At 48.5% G+C, this 22443-nt stretch overlaps 1 protein-coding gene and 1 non-coding gene across 3 annotated transcripts in view; both read right to left on the bottom strand.

The window, feature by feature from the left end:
* The window catches only part of CCDC149 (coiled-coil domain containing 149), a 113600-nt gene that overhangs the window by 4374 nt on the left and 86783 nt on the right, over window positions 1-22443 (bottom strand). Inside the window, exons 11-12 of one of the 2 annotated variants that reach the window (XM_060246220.1) lie at window positions 14590-14622; window positions 7711-7815 (exon numbers count right to left, since the gene is read on the bottom strand). In XM_060246220.1, coding sequence (XP_060102203.1) covers window positions 7711-7815; window positions 14590-14622 — 138 coding nt within the window. The remainder of the gene's footprint in view (window positions 1-7710; window positions 7816-14589; window positions 14623-22443) is intronic. The other variant, XM_060246221.1, reaches the window with a different exon arrangement.
* Window positions 6013-6084, bottom strand: TRNAP-GGG (transfer RNA proline (anticodon GGG)). The gene has a single exon. It is a non-coding gene; the product is annotated as a tRNA-Pro (tRNA).

Genomic DNA, 22443 nt, shown 5'->3' with positions numbered 1-22443 from the left:
TCCCAGGAAGCTGAATTCTGTACCAGATAATGAATCTGGTGGGTTTTTTGCCCTCTCTCATTGCTGCTGAGCTGCAGCATCAACACAGCCCCCCAGCTCCCCCCCCCCCGGCTTATTAGCAGGCTCTTCCTGTGCAATTAGCTACTATGGGGGAAATGGAAATGCAGAGCGCGCATCTGCACTCCGCGGACCAGAAGCCTGGCTCAGTAGAAGACAGCTTCGTAATGAGCACAATCCAGCCAGTACTGAGCATTTTTTATTTTAATGGGAGAGCCGAGCGGACAAGCTGGTCTCGCTGCATGATCCATTTTCTACCTACAAACTCTTCCACGACAGTTAGCTCTGGATGAACCGGCCAGGCTAAGAACTTTTAAAGATCCATGTGTTCCGCTTTCCCACTAGAAAGAAAAAAAAATGTTTAAAGTGGACTGGATTGTGCCCTATATTAAGCCACAATATACCAAGTCAGACATTGGGTCAGTTTGACACTGTACCACCTTATCTGACTGGCTGGAGCAGCCCTAGGGTGCCCGCTCCACTCGCACCCTTCCGTCCCTCCCCCCCCTCCACTCGCACCCTTCCGTCCCAGCCGCAGGCCAAGCTGGAGGAGGATGGAGGAGGGCTCAGAAAGCATCCCAGAGGCCTCGAACCAGTTGGGCACCCTTCCCTGGGTTTTTTACCTCCTGGGTATAGGGCTGAATATCTCACCTGCCTAACGGCCCCCCTGGCAACGCAGAGCCTATTCGATTCAATGTGCTACCATCTGCGGTACTTCTTGGAAGATTCCATAAAACTCCCTTTGCTAACAGACCGTGCACATCCAGAGAGAAACTTCTCAACGTACGCTCCTAAACTGTCCTTTTTACTCTGACCTGCGCTCCATACTCATTGACCCCTGTCTGAGTGAGCAAACAGTGAAGCCCGACAAATACAAAATTGCCTTCCTGTTGTCAACTCGGAACCAATTGGTAATCGAAACGGTTGCAAAATTTCTATATTTAGCATCCCGAAGGCACTTCTTGTATTTGCAAATTGCCGTTTGATCGACGGACTGCTTCCGTGTCATGTTCGATATCATGCCAATAAAAGTTACTGCCTATTGCCCTCCTCCTCTGTGGCGCCTGCCCTGCTGCCCGCATGGCTGCAGGCACCACAGAGGAGGGCAGTGTGGCGGATGGCGCCGGGCCGGGAGGCATGGGAGGGCCCAATTTGGTGCCCCCCCCAGTCCGGCACCCTAGGCAAGTACCTCATTTGCCTCGTGGCAGGGCCGCCTCTGCTGACTGGCGCCTCTTAGGGGTCTTAGATAGAAGTCTTTCTCTGTCTTTTTCAACACCGACAATCCTTTCACTGGAAATCCCAGCAGTTGAATCGGCCGTGTAAAGTTAGTGAGCTTCCCCTTCTTCAGAGGTTGGGCCTGCCGGTTTTTCTACTGATGAGAAAGGGAGGAAGTGGTGGCCACTAAAAAGGCTATGCTGGGAGGATCATGGGATCTGCAGGGCCAAAAGCCATGTGGGATGGCGAATGAAGCAAGGAGGTACATCCAAGCGGGCAGCCGTGTTGCTCTGAAGCAATAGAACAAAGCAGTAGACAAGCGCACCTTTAAGACCAACTAAGTTTTATTCAGAATGTAAGCTTTTGTACGAAAGCTTACATTCTGAATAAAACATAGTTGGTCTTAAAAGTGCACTTGTCTACTGCTTTGAAGCAAGGAGGGTAACTGAAAAATTTGGCTGGATGTATCTTTATGCATTCTCCACCTATCTACAATCTCTCCCATCACACTATGGTGCCAATATTTACAGCTATTGGGTCTCAAATGCAGGATGCAAAATGAGTAGCTTGAATATGCAGGAAAAGCAACAGCCAGTTTGGTGTAGTGGTTAAGTGTGTGGACTCTTATCTGGGAGAACCGGGTTTGATTCCCCACTTCTCCACTTACACCTGCTGGAATGGCCTTGGGTCAGCCAGAGCTCTCTTATCTGGGAGAACCAGGTTTGATTCCCCACTCTTCCACTTGCAGCTGCTGGAATGGCCTTGGGTCAGCCAGAGCTCTCTTATCTGGGAGAACCGGGTTTGATTCCCCACTTCTCCACTTGCACCTGCTGGAATGGCCTTGGGTCAGCCAGAGCTCTCTTATCTGGGAGAACCGGGTTTGATTCCCCACTTCTCCACTTGCACCTGCTGGAATGGCCTTGGGTCAGCCAGAGCTCTCTTATCTGGGAGAACCGGGTTTGATTCCCCACTCCTCCACTTGCAGCTGCTGGAATGGCCTTGGGTCAGCCAGAGCTCTCTTATCTGGGAGAACCGGGTTTGATTCCCCACTTCTCCACTTGCACCTGCTGGAATGGCCTTGGGTCAGCCAGAGCTCTCTTATCTGGGAGAACCAGGTTTGATTCCCCACTCTTCCACTTGCAGCTGCTGGAATGGCCTTGGGTCAGCCAGAGCTCTCTTATCTGGGAGAACCGGGTTTGATTCCCCACTTCTCCACTTGCACCTGCTGGAATGGCCTTGGGTCAGCCAGAGCTCTCTTATCTGGGAGAACTGGGTTTGATTCCCCACTTCTCCACTTGCACCTGCTGGAATGGCCTTGGGTCAGCCAGAGCTCTCTTATCTGGGAGAACCGGGTTTGATTCCCCACTTCTCCACTTGCACCTGCTGGAATGGCCTTGGGTCAGCCAGAGCTCTCTTATCTGGGAGAACTGGGTTTGATTCCCCACTTCTCCACTTGCACCTGCTGGAATGGCCTTGGGTCAGCCATAGCTTTCTTATCTGGGAGAACCGGGTTTGATTCCCCACTTGCACCTGCTGGAATGGCCTTGGGTCAGCCAGAGCTCTCTTATCTGGGAGAACCGGGTTTGATTCCCCACTTCTCCACTTACACCTGCTGGAATGGCCTTGGGTCAGCCATAGCTCTGGCAGAGTTGTCCTCGAAAGGGCAGCTTCTGGGAGAGCTCTCTCAGCCCCACCTGCCTCACAGGGTGTCTGTTGTGGGGGAGGGAGATAAAGGAGATTGTGAGATGCTACGAGACTCTGAGATTTGGGGTGGAGGGCAGGATATAAATCCAATATCATCATCATCAACAGCAACTTTTTAAGATTTTGGATAAGAAACTTATATGTTTTAAATACAAAATTTGATTCTGTGTGTATGTCTGTGTGAGTGTGTGTGTGTGTGTGTGTGTGTATATATATAAGAACATAAGAACATAAGAGAAGCCATGTTAGATCAGGCCAATGGCCCATCCAGTCCAACATTCTGTGTCACACAGCGGCCAAATATATATATATATACACACACACACACACACTGTGGCTAATAGCCACTGATGGACCTCTGCTCCATATTTTTATCTAATATATATATATATATATACACACACACACACACACACACACACAAAAGCAGGGGTCATTTTGCAGAAAAATAGGTGGTGGAGCTCATTAGCATAACTCATTAGGATATGCCCCCACCAGCCAAAAGCAATCCGACGCAAGAAAGGAGAGCCCCTGGTGAGCGAGGCCCGCTTGGGCTCGCTAGAAATCCAGCCAGCCCAAGCAGGTGTTGTTCACCTGGGGCTCTCCTTGGCCACCCCTCCCCAGTCAAAGGGCCAGCAAGCAACCCACTGCCCAAAATCACATAAGAAGTGGAGAAAGGGTGGTGCGGGCTTCTCCAGGGGTTAACAAGGGCCGCTGGGGGTGTGGCAAAGCCCCTGGTGGCTGGCTGGCTGCTCACTCTCCTAATCCAGGGATTGTTATGCAGCTGCACCTTCTATTCCATGGACAAGGTAGGTGGGAAGGAAGAGGGGGAACTCTCAGAAAGGTTCAGGAGCTGTGCTCCTGTGAGCTCCTGCTGAATTCGAGACCTGTATATAAGCACAGCCTTGATTAAAGCTGATCTAAATGTATCCAGGAGAAGTGATGGACTTTCAGTACAGACTCCGTGACAGTAGTAAGGTACGGAGAGAGGGGTTTGCTTACTTGTTAATTTGACAGACTGATTGTCCCCAGAGTCTTGTTAGATGACTGAGGTTAGTCTGCCTGCAATATTTTACGACCGGAATGCTTAATGGGCTTCTTCAAACTATGCTGATTTTGGATGAGGGGGAGAAAAGAAAATCAGCTGACCAAGTTCATGGAACCAAATCAACCTTGCAGTCAGATTTTTATCTGACAATAATGTGATAACATTAAAAAAAGAAAAGAAAAGAACCGAAGGGGGAAAAAAACCACAGTCTAATTAACCGCGAAGAACCAGTACAAAGGCTTTGCCATGCATCACAACCGTCAGAATGAGAAGTCAATAGGAAGAATCAAAAGGGTGTGAACTTTGTACCCAACTTGCAGTGGAAGCCAAACATCAATACTGAGTTTTTAAACAATCTGCGTTTAAATTATTTTATAGTCAATACAATATAATAGAAGCCCCGTGGCACAGAGTGGTAAAGCTGTAGTCCTGCAGTCCGAACTCTCTGCTTACGACCTGAGTTCTATCCTGGCGGAAGTTGGGTTCAGGTAGCTGGCTCAAGGTTGACTCAGCCTTCCATCCTTCCGAGGTCGGTAAAATGAGTACCCAGCTTGCTGGGGGTGGTGGTAAACTATAGATGACTGGGGAAGGCAAGGACAAACCACCCTGTAAAAAGCGATGCGATGTCATCACAGAGTTGGAAACAACTGGGGCTTGCACAGGGGACGACCTTTACCTTTAACAGTCTAAACCACAGTCAAAGAAAGAGGCCTTTGCAAGAGGAGAGGAAAGATGTCATGCACTCCCTCACTCGCACAATCTGAGTAAATATTTCATTTGTGTATGAAAGGATGCATCTCCTCCTCCTCTCTCTTTTCCTCACACCTTAGGCTGAAAGCGTGTAACTGGCCATATAAGGTCACATAAGTGTGCCTCATGGCTAAGTGGGGATCTGAACGCTGGTCTCCCCAGCTCAAGGTTGACTCAGCCTTCCATCCTTCCGAGGTCGGGAAAATGAGTACCCAGCTCTAGGGGGGGTGGTGGTGGTGGTGGTAAACTGTAGATGACTGGGGAAGGCAAGGACAAACCACCCTGTAAAAAGTGATGCGATGTCATCCCAGAGTTGGAAACAACTGGTGCTTGCACAGGGGACTATCTTTACCATTATAATCAATATACGCCCCCCACCCCGGGGATGTGCCTGTGCATACACACACGCATGCATGCACGCACACACACACACAGAGTGAAAATGAGGGGTACTGGCTCCACCGGCAGGGCCGGCCCTAGACTGTCTGAAACCCTAGGCGAGGCTAATCTCTGGTGCCCCCCGTACTGATGTCACCAAATCACACGCAGGGTGCCCAATTTGGCGCCCCCAGAAAGCTGGCGCCCTAGGTAATTGCCTAGTTTTCCTAGTGAAAGGGCCGGCCCTGCCCACCAGAAATCCCAATCAATCCACCCCATAACTCACATTTGAACATATGACCATCTGAAGCTGCCTTATACTGAATCAGACCCTCGGTCCATCGAAGTCAGTATTGTCTTCTCAGACTGGCAGCGGCTCTCCAGGGTCTCAAGCAGAGGTTTTTCACACCTATTTGCCTGGACCCTTTTTTGGAGATGCCAAGGATTGAACCTGGGACCTTCTGCTTCCCAAGCAGATGCTCTACCACTGAGCCACCGTCCCTCCCCTAATATGAACATATGAAGCTGCCTTCTACTGAATCAGACCCTTGGTCCATCAAAGTCAGTATTGTCTTCTCAGACTGGCAGCGGCTCTCCAGGGTCTCAAGCAGAGGTTTTTCACACCTATTTGCCTGGACCCTTTTTTGGAGATGCCAGGGATTGAACCTGGGACCTTCTGCTTCCCAAGCAGATGCTCTACCACTGAGCCACCGTCCCTCCCCTAATATGAACATATGAAGCTGCCTTCTACTGAATCAGACCCTTGGTCCATCAAAGTCAGTATTGACTTCTCAGACTGGCAGCGGCTCTCCAGGGTCTCAAGAGGAGGTTTTTCACACCTATTTGCCTGGACCCTCTTTTGGAGATGCCAGGGATTGAACCTGGGACCTTCTGCTTCCCAAGCAGATGCTCTACCACTGAGCCACAGCCCCATTCATGGGCTCTCCAGGGTCTTAAGCTGAGGTTTTTCACACCTATTTGCTTGGATCCTTTTTAGTTGGAGATGCCAGGGATTGAACCTGGGACCTTCTGCTTACCAAGCAGATACTCTACCACTGAGCCACCATCCCTCATTTACCCAGAGAGACCCAGGTGGGCAGCTATGGTTTGGTTTGAAGCAGTAGAACAAAGTTTGAGTCCAGTGGCACCTCTAAGACCAACAAAAATTGATTCAAGGCATGAGCTTCCGTGTGCCGGCATGCTTCCGCAGACACTTCCTCAGTCAGTCTGGTGCAGTGGTGAAGTGCGCGGACTCTTATCTGGGAGAACCGGGTTTGATTCCCCACTCCTCCACTTGCAGCTGCTGGAATGGCCTTGGGTCAGCCAGAGCTCTCTTATCTGGGAGAGCCGGGTTTGATTCCCCACTCCTCCACTTGCAGCTGCTGGAATGGCCTTGGGTCAGCCAGAGCTCTCTTATCTGGGAGAACCGGGTTTGATTCCCCACTCCTCCACTTGCAGCTGCTGGCATGGCCTTGGGTCAGCCAGAGCTCTCTCATCTGGGAGAACCGGGTTTGATTCCCCACTCCCCCACTTGCACCTGCTGAAATGGCCTTGGGTCAGCCAGAGCTCTCTCATCTGGGAGAACCGGGTTTGATTCCCCACTCCTCCACTTGCACCTGCTGGAATGGCCTTGGGTCAGCCAGAGCTCTCTCATCTGGGAGAACCGGGTTTGATTCCCCACTCCTCCACTTGCAGCTGCTGGAATGGCCTTGGGTCAGCCGTAGCTCTCGCGGGAGCTGAAAGGGCAGCTGCTGGGAGAGCCCCCTCAGAATATTCTCCCTGAGGAAATTTGCTACAGATAGCCAATTAGCAATCATCAGGGACATGGCTCCAAACTACAAGTTACGTCCAATACTCCCTTTAAGCTCTTGTGAGCAAAAATTCTATTTCACAAGCTACCAGCAGTAAAGCTCTGAGCTACTGCAGAGATTGGTTTGCTCTGGGGCCATTTTGCTGAGCTAGGACAAAAATGTGTGAGCTCAAGGCTAAAAAACTGTGAGCTAGCTCCCACTAACTCATCTTAGAGGGAACACTGGTTACATCTACTGCTTGCAGAAAGGCAAGTTCTCCAGCTCAATTTAGAAGCACCGCAGCGAGCCGATTGGGACCATGGTGCTGGGAAATGAGAAGGTCTTACTTCTCCCCCTGCCTCATTTTCACACCTGAAAAGGCATGTGTAAGCAAATAACACCCAATTGGATCAGGAAAACAGTGGGGGCGGGGGGGGGGCAGATGCAAGAACCCCACCTGCTGCTGCCTGATCTGAGCTGATCCCCTGCAGTGCTTCTGAATTCACCGATAAATGAAGCAGCCCCAGTCTCCCCCCCCCCCCCAAGGACCCCCATGGAGGGAGGGATGGGGCATAGGCGGGGGCCAGTCTGGGGTGGCAAAAACCCCAGCACCATCACCCCCCCCCACACACACACACACCGGTCCATGGAAAAATCATCTTCCATGAAACTGGTCCCTGGTGCCAAAATGGTTGGGAGCTACTGGTCTCCAGCATATGGCCTAAGTGAGGAACCAACTTACATCTCCCCATGACCCCAGCTGTTTACCTTCTTTCTTCTCTTGGGGCTTCTCGGTGAAAGTTAACAAGGGCGACTGAGACCTATGGATGACTGGAAGAGCAGTGTCGCTGAATGTGATCGTATCCTTGCCACCTGCAATTCAGGAGGATACAGAAATAATTAACTCATTGGCACGTGCCCGGAACATTCTCTAACGTGACATTTCAAACAGGCAAGAGTACATCATTGGCTATTCTCTACAGCACTGCGAGGCAACGGGGTTAGACTACGAGCCAAAATGTATGACAGTCGTAACCCAAAGAGTACATTTTGTACCGACACATCTGGTTTCCTCATTTGGCACAAGAAAATTATGTGGCCAGATGTACTCTATTGCCACTGGACCAAAATGAAACAAACATTTTCAGGCTAATGTGTAACATTAATGTAGATAATGCTTTAATTCCCTGTATCCTGAGAAAGACCCACCATGGGCTCTTCACTGCCTGTGTTTTGCCTGCGTAGCCAAGCCCTCCTGCTGAGGCCACAAAATAGCGAATTGGATCAAGTCTGGATTCAGACTCAGATCTTCTTCCAATGTACGTTCCAGTTTCATTTTAAAGGCATCCGATATTCCAGAGACAGAAATTTTGTGTGGTCAATTTGACTATAAAATAATTCAGTTGGCAGAAACGCCAACGTTCTATTTCATTCTCAAATTAGGAAGCCAGTGAGCACAACCAACAATATCTGAAGAGGCTCTAAGTAGACCATAACTATCTAGAACAGGGGTGGCCAAACTGTGCCTCTTGAAGCCCCCCCCCCTGCCCCATCAACCAGCTTGGAGAAGACATTTGTCTCTTTAAAGTTAAAATTGCTTTCTTTCCATCTTTACCTTCCTCCCCTCCCCATCTATTTTCCTTCCTTCCTTCCTTCCTTCCTTCCTTCCTTCCTTCCTTCCTTCCTTCCTTCCTTCCTGTCTTGCGGCTCTCAAAAATCTGATGTTTATTCTGTGTGGCTCTTGCATCAAGTTTGACCATCCCTGATCTAGAATAAGATTCTAGACATCAGGAATTACAAAAATCCACTTGACTGACAAGGGACACCCCAATAAACAAACATTATTAGCAAAGTGAAGCTACCTGTGGAGCATAGAGATATGAGCATAGATGAGGAATTTCAAGACCTACGAAACCAGTGGGTTGTTTTAGGCAAGCTACAGTCTCTTCACCTCCTCCCACCAACTGTGATACAGAAACAATAAGAAAAAGGGTTTTATACTCTGGTTTTCTCTACTTCAAGGAGTCTCAGAGCAGCTTACACTCACATTCCCTTCCTCTCCCCACCTTGTGAGGTAGGTGGGGCTGAGTTTGGAGAGAACTTTGACTAGCCCAAGGTCACCTAGCAGGCTCCACATGGAGGACGAGTGGGGAAATCAACCCAGTTTTCTGGATTAGAGTCTGCCGCTCTTAACCACTACACCACCCCAGCTTTTGATAATAATGATGCCAGGCTATCTTTTAGAATCACTATGAAGATTTTTAAATCATGGAACTACAGGGAAAACCGCAGTCCATTCCCTTACATCCAGCATCCAAATAATGAGAAAGAACTGTAGAATTATATATAGACTACCTGTTTGGTGTAGTGGTTAAATGCACAGACTCTTATCTGAGGGAACCGGGTTTGATTCCCCACTCCTCCACTTGCAGCTGCTGGAATGGCCTTGGGTCAGCCACAGCTCTTGCAGGAGTTTTCCTTGAAAGAGCAGCTGGTGTGAGAACCCTCTCAGTCCCACCTACCTCACAGGGTGTCTGTTGTGGGGGAAGGAGATAAAGGAGATTGTAAGCCGCTCTGAGACTCTGATTCAGAGAGAAGGGCGGGGGATAAATCTGCAGTCGTCTTCATTACATAGGGCATTTGGGTTTTGTCTCTTTTTAACACAATGCGCTAAGATTTCTGACACAAGATTTAAAAGGCTGTGCTTGTAGCTTCAGATATCCTTAAGGAGCCCTTTTTTTCAGTAGATATTGGCATTTGGCCTCTGGGGGGGGGGGAGGAATCAACTCCTTTCAGCATGTCTCTTTTTGAAAGCTCAAAAACCTTCACGAGTCACTTTTGAAAGCATAGCCATAAGCCTTCTGGTGGAGAAACAATTAAGCATCTTCAGGCCTGTTGATCAGAATGGTTCTGTAAGCGCTAGCTGAGGAGAAGTCAAGAATGCCGTTGCTAATGGCTTTTTGGCTGTGGCGGCATTTTAAAAAAAAAAGCATAGCCTTTCCCGACTTCATATCTAACAGCTCCCCCTTGTTGCTGCTATCAAAATCAAATTAAAACAACGTCACACTGGAAGAGAGAAGATTCCGTGTGGATTTCCTAACGGGCAGAAATTACAGGCCTGTCACTATCAAATGCTGTTTGACCAAGAGAAATTTCCCTTGGCGTAAGAAAATTTTGTTAGAAGCAGGGGGAAAGGGAGGGACGGAGGGAAGCTTCTGTCAAAAGAAGAAAAGTTTTCAGAGACCAACAAGCAAGCAGGCCACAGCTTCGCTTTGTGAGGAGCCAACCACACAAAACTTAGGAAAAAGAGCCCCAGAGGTATTTGTAACTCAAAACATGACTGAAACTGGGCAAGGAGGGGGAAAGCGGGTGAAGAAGGCAAGAGCCAACAGGAAAAGGACTCAGAGCCTCTTCTTCCTTGTCCTGCTCCAAACTACCCCCTGACAAAGCTGCTATTTCCCCCTTTGAACAAAGTGATACTGCGGCTCTGTTACAGGAGTCCATAACTTCTGCAGCCTTGAGAAAAGAGGGTGGACACTACCACAAAATGGCTGCCAAAGAGAGGCAAGACCTAGGACAAAATGGCTGCCACTGGGAGGTATTGACAAAATGTTGGGACATTTTAAGCCAAGCGTTCTCCAATGACTGGGTCTTCTGGGGTACCTCCTGCTTCACTGAGGTGGACGAAAACCAGGACTGGCGCTTTGCTTTGGAAAGCCAGCAAGTGGATGCCAGCAAATACATCAGTGGCCACCCCAAAGGTCACAGGTGCCATGTTGGGGATCGCTAATATGTTATAAGCATTATCATGTAACATATAGCTAGACCCTTAGAATAGCTGCTAGGGTTGCCAGCCTCCAGGTGGGGCCTAGAGATCTCCTGCTTTTACAGCTGATCTCCAGCTGACAGAGATCAGCTCCCCGGGAGAAAATGGCTGCTTTCGAGGGTGGACTCTATGGCATCGTACCATGCTGAGGCTCCTCCCCTTCCCAAACCCCACCCTCTCCCAGATCTACCCCAAAGTCTCCAAGTATTTTCCAACACAGACCTGGCAACCTTAAGCTGTTCTGCTGTTTCTAGTTGTAAAGTATTCTGAAGCATTATGCATCCCTTCTAGTGCAGTTTGGTGTAGTGGTTAGGTGTGCGGACTCTTATCTGGGAGAACCGGGTTTGATTCCCCACTCCTCCACTTGCAGCTGCTGGAATGGCCTTGGGTCAGCCAGAGCTCTCTTATCTGGGAGAACCGGGTTTGATTCCCCACTCCTCCACTTGCACCTGCTGGAATGGCCTCGGGTCAGCCATAGCTCTCGTAGGAGTTGTCCTTGAAAGGGCAGCTGCTGGGAGAGCCCTCTCCAGCCCCACCTGCCTCACAGCGTATCTGTTGTGGGGTAGGAAGTTGGACTGGGGAGTACCTATGCTTACCAGATGGCTACTAATGGTGGGCAAACACCTGGTAGTTTTTGCCAATGCCCACCAATGCTCATCTGGTTGGTGAGCAGGTGAAAGCATACAGGCAAATTGGGGGTGGGGTGGGGAATCTGCAGTGACGTCATTTCTGGAATGACTCCGAAGTATGGACATCACACTGGGGTGACTCTCTAGCACTTGCCCAGAAAACTCCATAGAGTCTGGGGAGGAGTGCTAGAGCATCCCCCCCCCCATCCGGGTCCTGAGGGAAGTGATATCACTGCGCAATGATGAAGTCAACCCTCACAGTAAGTACCCATATCCTACCATCACTGTAGAAAAAGTGATCCTCAAGTGTTACTCTGATGTTGGGAAGTGCTGTGCAGATAAAGTGCTGTGCAGACATCACTGGTGTTTACAGCCTTACAAGGCTTCCCAAGCCCAGGTCCCAGCGGGGGATTCCCCGGTTTTACAGGCTTCCCCCTGCCCCTAGCCAGCTGGCCAGCGGGGGAAGCTCCTCCCCCACAGCCACCCTGTACCTCTATATCTTGGGCAGGACCTGCAAACAGGTCCAGTTTTAAAATGTGTGTGTGCCTTTAAAATGGAGCAGGAAGTACTTCATGGAGAAGGGTTAGCAACAGCAGACCTCGTGAGAGTGCAGCCCCTCCGTTTTGCTTTCCTCTCGGACAAGTGGGTGTAAAAGAGCAGCCTAGCCCCTGTACTTTGCAGACCTCGTTGTGGAGGCACCAGAGACAGTTAAGGGTGTGTGTGAGTGAGAGAGAGAGAGAGAAAATGGGGGGAAGGGAGAGAATTCTATTATTCCCTATGGAGACTTATTCTCATAGGAAATAATGGAGAATTGATCTGCGGGTATCTGGGGCTCTGGGGGAGGGCTATTTTTTGAGATTGAGGCACCAGATTTGCAGCATAGCATCCAGGACCTTCCCCCAAAATACCCTCCAAGTTTCAAAAAGATTGGACCAGGGGGTCCAATTCTATGAGCCCCAAAAGAAGGTGTCCCTATCCTTCATTATTTCCTATGGAGGGAAGGGATTTAAAAGATGTGTGGTCCCTTTAAATGTGATGGCCAGAACTCCTTTAAATGTGATGGCCAAGTTCAATTATGGTTGTCACACCCTTGCTCCTGGCTCCGCCCCAATGTCTCCTGGCTCCACCCCCAAAGTCCCCAGATATTTCTTGAATTGGACTTGGCAACCCTAAGCCTTACAGCAAGAATAACACGCAAGGCTGCTATAATGGCATATCTAAATAATAAACTGAGGCTGGATTTATATAACTGTCGTGGCTTCCGTCACAACAAAGAACTGCACTCGCAGAGGGTCCTTATCACCCTCCTCTGACCCCTCATTATGACAAAACTTGGGGGTCTTTGGAAAGGTGGCATTACTATTAAACTAGTTTAGGCAGGACTTTTTTTGTAGCAGGAACTCCTTTGCATATTAGGCCACACACGCCCTGATGTAGCCAATCCTCCAAACAGGATCGGATCTACATGTTTTTTGAGGGGGGGGGCAAAATATCTTATTGTCCCACGGAATACAATGGACTCCATACCCTCCATCGGTGCCTGGGGTAAGCACCCCCCCATCTGCCCCCCCCCCTAGATCCGGCCCTGCCTCCAAGAGCTTACACTAGGCCCTGTACTAAGAGCCCTGTAAGCTCATGGAGGATTGGCTACATAACAGGGTTGTGGCCTAATATGCAAAGGAGTTCCTGCTACAAAAAAAAGCTCTGAGTTAGGTCAATGATCTACATTCTCTATTTAATGTCTATGACCGTACTTGCTTTTGGAGTATGATCTGGATAGCCAGGCTAGCCCGATCCCATTGAATCTTGAAAACTAAGCAGGATTGGCCTCGGTTAAGTACTGGGATGGGAGACCACCTTTGGTCCATCACGGTCAGACAGGAAGCAGTTCTCCAGGGTCTCAGACCTCTGCCTGAAACCCTGGAGAGCTGCTTCCAATCTGAGTAGAGAGGACTGTCCTTGATGGACCTGTATAAGGCAGCTTCATGAATTCATAAATACCATGGTCAGGATGCAGAGGAAGGCAATAGCAAACCACCTCTGAGTGTCTCTTGCCTTGAAAACCCTGCAGGGGTGTCAAACATGCGGCCCAGGGGATGGATCAGGTCTCTGGAGGGCTCCTATCAGGCCCGTGAGCAAGTCTGTTTCCTTCTCCCTCTCTCTTGCTTCTTTCTGTCCCGCAGCTTGCTTTGCCAGGGTTTCTCAATTGCACAGAAGCTACAGAGCAAAGCCTCTGTTTCCTCAATTGACTGAGGCTCCTTTCTTGGGGAGGAAGTGGGGGGGGCAGGGAGAGCTTGCTTTGATACTGATCACAATATTGCAAGAGTGCTAATACTTTAAGCATGTTTTATTTTAAGGTTTTGTTTAAAAAAAAATAACTGTGTTTGTCTGTGTCCTTTATAAAGTTTATATCTCCATTATCTGGCATTACATTTTATGACGTGCATAGCCTGGCTCGAGAAGGTTTCATTTATGTCAAATCTGGCCCTCATAGCAAATGAGTTTGACACTCCTGCCCTACTGGATCACAGTGACTGATTCTTCACTAAGCTTGTTCCAGTATGGGAGCTCTCTTCCCCCCTACGCGTCCATCTGATTTCGCACAAGTTGCCATGCAGCTGTGACTTGCCCTGCCTCTTTCCCGTGGCAAGCAAGATCCTCTGAAAGCTGGTTTCTGCTTGCCACAGGAAAGAGGCGGGGCAAGTCACAGGTGGAAGCGTCAGGGGGAAAACCAGCCCCAACGCTGGAGCAAGCCTAGTGGGGAATTGGTCTGGAAGTCAGCTGTGAATTGATGGGGGAAAAAACAGGCCAAAGTGGCCTAGAAATAAAACACAAGTAAGCGCTCTACGTGCTAACCCCAATCAAAACCAACAAGTCAGAGGGAACAAAATATCCTGACTGACTGCTGCTCTAAATAAATAAATAAATAAAATCAAGCCACATTGTGCACAACTTACAACTATTAAATCAAGAATGATTTCACATTCTCCCTTATTACCATTCTCCCCAATTAAGAAGGATTTTTTAACACATTTCTCTTGTGGCTATCTTAACTTACCCGGCTCAACATTTTAATCTGACAGATAGAGCAAAAACATTCAGATAACATTTCCATTTATTTACATGCGGTGACAATATTTAATGCACCGCTAAGATTAGTTACTAAAAATACACATGTCAAGAAAAACCTACTCCCAAATCCCACTGAGACTTTGTAGCTCAGGCCTTCGGGCAGCAAGAGGGGGGAAAAAGGAAGGAAAAAAACCAGTTATTATATAAATATTAATTTGATGTCTAGACAGAGAAATAATAGAGCAAGATAGTCTGAATTGTCATTGCCTCTCTCTCTTTTTTTAACCATTGTTCTGTTTTCAATGGTCAAAACTCAAGTTTAGTGGATGGTGAAATTACCTCAGATGAAACAAATGTTCTAAGGCCATCTCATGAGCTCCTAGAGGTACTGCATAGACATGACTAATGGTTATGTCAGAATATGTAAACTGGCTAAGAACTGGCTGGAGGATTTGAAGGAAAATAAAAAGGGATGCCGTGGGAGCTGAAAGACTAACAAAATGTATTCCAGCATAAATTTTCGAGTTACTGTGCATTTCATTAGAGCAGGGGTCCTCAAACTTTTTGAGCCTGTGGGCACTTTTGGAATTCTGACACTGGATGGTGGAAGTAATCACAAAATGGCTGCCAGAAGAGGCAGAGCCAACCACAAAAATCGCAGGAAGTGAAGTCATGCATGAAGATCCTGTGAATTTAGAGGGAGGTATTTGTGAGTTTCCTGCATTGTGCAGGGGGTTGGACTAGATGACCCTGGAGATCCCTTCCAACTCTATGATTCTATGATTCTATAATAGTGACACTTGAACATTTCAGGAAAAAAGCTGCCTGAGAAGCTCTGTCAAACAGGATGCATTTTAAAATGAATGTTCAAAAATACTTCTTTGAATACCCAGAGCTTATCCTCAGTCATACAGTGACAATCCTTGTAGGACTGAAGTCGCTGTCAAAGCAACTGGTTTGCACAGCCAATGGCCAATCAGAAGCACCACCTGACTTTCTAAAAAAAAAAATCTGGTGGCGTGGGCATCAGGAAAGGTGTCAGCAGTGGGCAAAATGTACCCATAGCAACACATTGGTGAATCCTGTGCTAGATTCATTGGAGTGTTCCCTGGCTGCAGGTGAAGTGAGTGCTGATTAACAAAAGCATATTCTCGCTCTTCTCTTGATGCAAAAGACTGAGCAGTCAGGTTAAAATGGATAAAAGGAAGTATTTCACATACATTTTTTGGCCACTGTGTGACACAGAGTGTTGGACTGGATGGGCCATTGGTCTGATCCAACATGACTTCTCTTATGTTCTTATGTGACACAGAGTGTTGGACTGGATGGGCCATTGGCCTGATCCAACATGGCTTCTCTTATGTTCTTATGTGACACAGAGCGTTGGACTGGATGGGCCATTGGCCTGATCCAACATGGCTTCTCTTATGTTCTTATGTGACACAGAGCGTTGGACTGGATGGGCCATTGGCCTGATCCAACAGGGCTTCTCTTATGTTCTTATGTGACACGGAGTGTTGGACTGGATGGGCCATTGGCCTGAGCCAACACGGCTTCTCTTATGTTCTTATGACTAACATGATGGCTCCCCTAGAATTAGAAGAATAATCTGACAGGGACGTTTGCCTTAACCGTACGTGGTGTCTGCATCGCATATGATTAAGAAAATTCCCGTACCTCTCCAACCTCTGCTTCAAAATGTTGTATTTGTGGACTAAGGTTGTGTATAATTAAATGCGTTCCTGCCTGGCTCATTGGAGCCTGCATGACGGAGTTTGGGGACTCAGGAACAATGGCCAGTAGGCTCCAAATCCCCTCCGCCCTGCTCCAATCACGGGCCCCCTGCTGGTTTGAATGGTCCAATGGTGTCCTTGCACGGGAACCTTGAAGTGTATATAGCTGGCCCCGTTCTTCAGTCTCAGAGTTCAGCCACTACCGTGCTGTACTTACTAAAAGAGCTATGATCACGGCAACAGCGTCTCTTCATTGCAGGGAACCCACTATATTACACAGAGCAACAAGCCAATCTCCCTTCCATCTCCCTTTGCATTCACACCAGGGGACAAAGGTAAATCAAAATTTATCCACATGTATGAGGGCTTGAACCAACGTTCAGGCTACAAAGCACAGCGAATGCTAACCGCAGTTAGGTACTTTGTCTGAACTGAGCCGGGAGTTCACGTCTGAACTGTGAGTTCATGATTAGGCTTGTATTTTAACACAGGGACCCGGGTTAAAATACACAGTTATGGAGACATGGCGTTCTGTAAACGAATGGAACTGTCACAAAGGCAGGGGTGGAATTCTAGCAGGAGCTCCTTGGCATATTAGGGCACACACCCCTGATGTAGCCAATCCTCCAAGAGTTTACAAAAAAGAGCCTTGTAAGCTCTTGGAGGATTGGCTACATCAGGGGGTGTGGCCTAATATGCAGAGAAGCTCCTGCTAGAATTCCACTCTTGCACGCAGGATATTCAGGTTTACCCACGTGAGATTATTCGCAATCTGATTTAAGAATTTCCCCACTTGCCCCCAATACAGAGGACAAGGCAACGGCTGGTTGCAGCTGGGAAAGGAGAAGGAAGTATCTGAGGTAGCAAACAAAGGAGCAGAACAAAGAGCAAAAACACTCAAACAGAACAGTCACATCATGTAGCTGCACATTTGCTGGGCAAAACGACACATTACGTATATTCCTGCGATCCAACATTTATTTGTTCTTTCTTTGGACAAAAAAGGGCTTTGCTGTTTAAAGGGGACTCGTTTCGACCCTTTTCTCTCAGCCAGTTTCCCTGCCAGAAATCAGATAAATATACAACACTGCTGAACGTATCTTAGGGCCAAAGCAGATGAGACAGGTGTCCTTTTGAGTTTGCCCTTTTGTAGACGAAGTTCCCATCTGAGAACTCCTTTTAGCTGTGCCACAGGGGCCTGATTCTGTACTGCAGGGAATGAGCAAGTTTCAAACCCTCAGTTCACGTGACAAACTTTTAAAAGGAGCCGTTTCCACATCCACGCTGGGGTGCCTGCCATCTCTTTGCTCAAGTTAAAATAGGGCTGCCGGGTCCAATTCAAAAAACATCTGGGGACTTCGGGAGTGGAGCCAGGAGACATTGGAGGTGGGGCCAGGAGACATTGGGGGTGGAGCCAGGAGACATTGGGGTGGGGCCAGGAGACATTGGGGTGGGGCCAGGAGGCATTGGGGGTGGAGCCAGGAGACATTGGGGGTGGGGCCAGGAGACATTGGGGTGGAGCCAGGAGGCATTGGGGGTGGAGCCAGGAGGCATTGGGGTGGAGCCAGGAGACATTGGGGGTGGGGCCAGGAGACATTGGGCTGGGGCCAGGAGACATTGGGGGTGGAGCCAGGAGACACTGGGGGTGGGGCCAGGAGACATTTGGGGTGGGGCCAGGAGCAAGGTTGTGAAAAGCGCAACTAAACTCCAAAGGGAGTTCTGGGTATCACATTTAAAGGGACCGCACACTTTTAAAATGCCTTCCCTCCATTGGAAATAATGAAGGATAGGGGCGGGCACCTTCTTTTGGGACTCACAGAATTGGACCCCCGGTCCAATCCTTTTGAAACTTGGAGGGTGCTTTGAGAAGAGGCATCAGATGTTATGCTGAAATTTTGATGCCTCTACCTCAAGACAGCTCCCCCCCCAGAGCCCCAGATACCCGTGAATCAATTCTCCATTTTACCCTATGGGAATCATTCTCCATAGGAAATAATGGAGTGGCCAGCAGACACCACCAAAGAGAATACCAGAAGGCTTCCGTTCCCCACCCAGTATTGTCTGTATTTAGGGTTTTATTGTTTTATGGAGAGGCACCACTGAAAGGAGTTCTCCAGTGGAATTCCCTCTACAAAATGGCGGTGTGTCCCCAGGGGCAAACCCAGAGACACCTTGGTCATTTTCGCACTCACCTTAATCAGCAGCGACGACCCTCTTCACCGCGCAGGATCTGCGCGGATTTCGCACTAATTGCCGCGGAGCACCCAGAAGAGCCGGAAAGTCCCGGCGCTTTTGCGGCGCAAACGGAAACTGGTTTTTGGCGGTTTCCGTTTGGCCCCCAAAAGCGCCGGGACTTTCCGGCTCTTCTGGGTGCTCCGTGGCAATTAGTGCGAAATCCGCGCAGATCCTGCGCGGTGAAGAGGGTCGTCGCTGCTGATTAAGGTGAGTGCGAAAACGACCCTTGAGTTTGGACCTATACGGAATCAGATTATTGGTCCATTTAGCTCAACATGGTTTGCTGCGATGTCCTCAGCTCCCAGTGAGCCACTGCCAAAGAAAACCTTCCGTTCAAGCATCTCCTATGGAAAATGCCCAAGGACTGATGCAGGTTTTGGATGCTATACAAGAGTAGTTCTTCCCCCAGTGGGGACAAAAAGGTATGCCTCGGATTTCCAGGGATATAACAAGGGAAGACTCTCTTCCGGTCACGTTAGTCTTCCCTTTCAAACAGCAGTCCCCTAAGATTGCATTCGGTGGGGGGGGGGGGGGGAGCTTTAAAAATATGACATTGCACATAGTTCCGCTGGAGAAGATTACATGAATGCTCCCAAGCATTTCCCCCTCCCCAAACAAAAGCCTGGAAAGAGCAGACAAACATTCTAGAGGGGAGGTTAGGCTAGAACTCTTGCAAATGTGCATCTACTAAGTACAGAGGAGACTTTTTTTTTAAGAACAGGAATCTCAAAGTCCCACACTCCCTGGCAGGCACCGAGCAGTTCAAGAAAGGCTTCAGCATGTGTTTTCTCAGATCACATTTTGGCTCTAAGTAGTGTAATTAAATAGGGAAGGGATAGAACAGATGTTCAGGGCCATGATGTGATGTCACACACACACAAAAATCACACTGCAGAGAAAGAGGAGGAGGAGGAAGATGATATTGGATTTATACCCCGTCCTATACTTTGAATCTCAGAGAGGCTTACAATCGCCTTTACCTTCCCCACCCCCCGCAACAGACACCCTGTGAGGTGGGTGGGGCTGAGAGAGTTCTCACAGAAGCTTCCTTTCAAGGATAACTCCTGCAATAGCTATGGCTGACCCAAGGCCATTCCAGCAGCTGCAAGTGGAGGAGTGGGGAATCAAACCTGGTTGTCCCAGATAAAGAGTCCGCACACTTAACCACTACACCACACTGGCTCCAAGATGCGGGATGCATAACTTTCAAGTTAGACCTATTTATAATGGGTTATTCTACATCTTGATTCTGCTATCAGATCCTGTGACCCTCCCCACCTCAAATCTTCTTTTGGCATAAATCCTCTATGGGAGGAAGTCTTGACAGAAGGGAATCATAGGACTGAACTTGGTCCATGATAACTGTGATAAGGAAATTATCAAAGTTCCCCAGTCGTCATAACCTTCTTCATCAGAGAGCCAGTTTGGTGTAGTGGTGAAGTGTGTGGACTCTCATCTGGGAGAACCGGGTTTGATTCCCCACTCCTCCACTTGCAGCTGCTGGAATGGTCTTGGGTCAGCCATAGCTCTCTTATCTGGGAGAACTGGGTTTGATTCCCCTACTCCTCCACTTGCAGCTGCTGGAATGGTCTTGGGTCAGCCATAGCTCTCACAAGAGTTGTTTTTGAAAGGGCAGCTGCTGTGAGAGTTCTCTCAGCCCCACCCACCTCACAGGGTGTCTGATGTGGGGGAAGAAGATATGAGAGATGGTGAGCCGCTCTGAGTCTCTGATTCAGAGAGAAAAGCGGGGTATAAATCTGCAATTCTTCATCATCAACTTCTTCGTCAACTTCATCATCATCATCTTCTTTTTGGATATTTTCGTATTTTATATGCGTATGTGAGTGCGTGTGCACCTGGAAGTCCTGGCGACCTTTGGTGATCGACACCTACTGGGGGCCTGGAGGACATTCAGAGGGGTGGCTGATTAAATCCTGCCCCTGTCTCCAAGCTCTGGTATTCCAAGGAGGTCTCCCATACACGTGCTCGCCTGCTTAGCTTCCGAGTTCTGGTGAGATCAGGCTTGCCTGGACTCTCCAGGTCAAGGGCCCCAGTCATCTTCGAAGAAGGAGATAATTGATCTTACCCACTCTCCCCGATACAGCGCATCAAGAGCGAAATGTATGACAGGAGAACTTTATTACCTCACTCATTATCACCTATCAAGACCCACCAGAAAGCTCCTGCCCACCAAGAACACTTTAGAAAGGAAAATGTTAAACAGGAGGGCTCCTCTTTTGGAGCTCTACTGAGTTCTGAGCAGGGTATTATGTTGTCAAGACTGGGAAAACTCCAATGAGTATTGGTTAAAATTAAGAAGCAGAATGAATCAAAATAAGTGTGTGAGTGATGGCCAATGAAGGGATCCAGCAGATATGAAGCTCCTCCAAAAGGCAGTGAGAGAAGTTCAAATGATGATTGCCCATGGGGCAATCTAAGAAGGTCTAGGAAAGGTAAAGGAAAGGTCTAAGAAGGTAAAGGAAAGGTCCCCTGTACAAGCACCAGTCGTTTCCGACTCCGGGGTGACATTGCTTTCACAACGTTTTCACGGCAGACTTTTTCGGGGTGGTTTGCCACTGCCTTCCCCAGTCATCTACGCTTTCCCCCCAGCAAGCTGGGGACTCATTTGACCGACCTCGGAAGGACGGAAGGCTGAGTCAACCTTGAGCCGGCTACCTGAAAACCCAGCTTCCGTTGGGGATCGAACTCAGGAAGAAAGGGGTAGCCAAACTGCAGCTCAGCAGCTCTTTCACACGTATTATGGTGTCTCTCAAAGCCCCCACCACCATGTTGGGCTGGCTTGGAGAAGGCATTTCTCTCTTTAAATCGTTTCTTCAAGCCAAGCCATGCATTAAAGAAGAATGCATTTAAATGCATTTAACATGGCTTTCTTTCCACCTCTCCCTCCTCCTCCATCTTCCTGCCTTCCTTCCCTCCAACACCCGATGCTCACGTCTTGTGGCTCTCAAACATCTGACAGCCCAGAAAACCTACAACTAATTTGATATTTATTCTTATGCGGCTCTTACGTTAAGCTAATTTGGCCACCCCGGTCTAAGATATAAGAGAGTTCAAGCCCGTTTGGACTGAATATCCGGCTCATGATAATGAACTTGCAATCTGGTGGCTAGCAAGCTGAGTCTGCGTTCAATGATACTAGCATGCTTCAGTCTACTGCCACGATCTCTTACAATCTTCTTTCTTTCTTCTAATGAACTGAAGGTGCATGACAATGTAAGTTTAGACTCTTATCTTTGATCGTCTGAGACTTTAAGGTTGGTAAGCTGCTTTGAGCATTTTGTGTTCCGGAAGAGGAGGAGGAGGAGGAGGAGAAGGAGAAGGAGAAGGAGAAGGAGAAGGAGAAGGAGGAGAAGGAGGAGAAGGAGGAGAAGGAGGAGAAGGAGAAGGAGAAGGAGAAGGAGAAGAAGAAGAAGAAGAAGAAGAAGAAGAAGAAGAAGAAGAAGAAGAAGAAGAAGAAGAAGAAGAAGAAGAAGAAGAAGAAGAAGAAGAAGAAGAATTGCAGATTTATACCCCGCCCTTCTCCCTGAATCAGAGACTCAGAGCAGCTTACAATCTCCTATGTCTTCTCCCCCCACAACAGACACCCTGTGAGGTGGGTGGGGCTGAGAGGGCTTTCACAGCAGCTGCCCTTTCAAGGACAACCTCTGCCAGAGCTCTGGCTGACTCAAGGCCATTCCAGCAGGTGCAAGTGGAGGAGTGGGGAATCAAACCCGGTTCTCCCAGATAAGAGTCCACGCACTTAACCACTACACCAAACTGGCTCTCAGCAGCATAAAAGTATTCAAAAGAATAAATAAACAGCATAAAATAATTTTAATTTTCCTCTGAAAATCAATCCCAAAAGAAGAGAGCTTTACAGAATTAACGTTCCATCCTGTCCTATCTGCATTTCATAGCCCCCTTGAATCTTTTTCATCATCATCTTTTTTTGGGGGGGGGTCATCTTTTTTGGGGGGGGGCTGGGTCATACTCCCAATATAAAATG

The sequence above is a fragment of the Heteronotia binoei genome, chromosome 9 (assembly GCF_032191835.1).
Source record: "Heteronotia binoei isolate CCM8104 ecotype False Entrance Well chromosome 9, APGP_CSIRO_Hbin_v1, whole genome shotgun sequence".
In the NCBI taxonomy this organism is placed as follows: domain Eukaryota; kingdom Metazoa; phylum Chordata; class Lepidosauria; order Squamata; family Gekkonidae; genus Heteronotia; species Heteronotia binoei.
The sequence above is the reverse complement of the archived record's forward strand: the minus strand, read 5'-3'. Positions and strand labels throughout refer to the sequence as shown.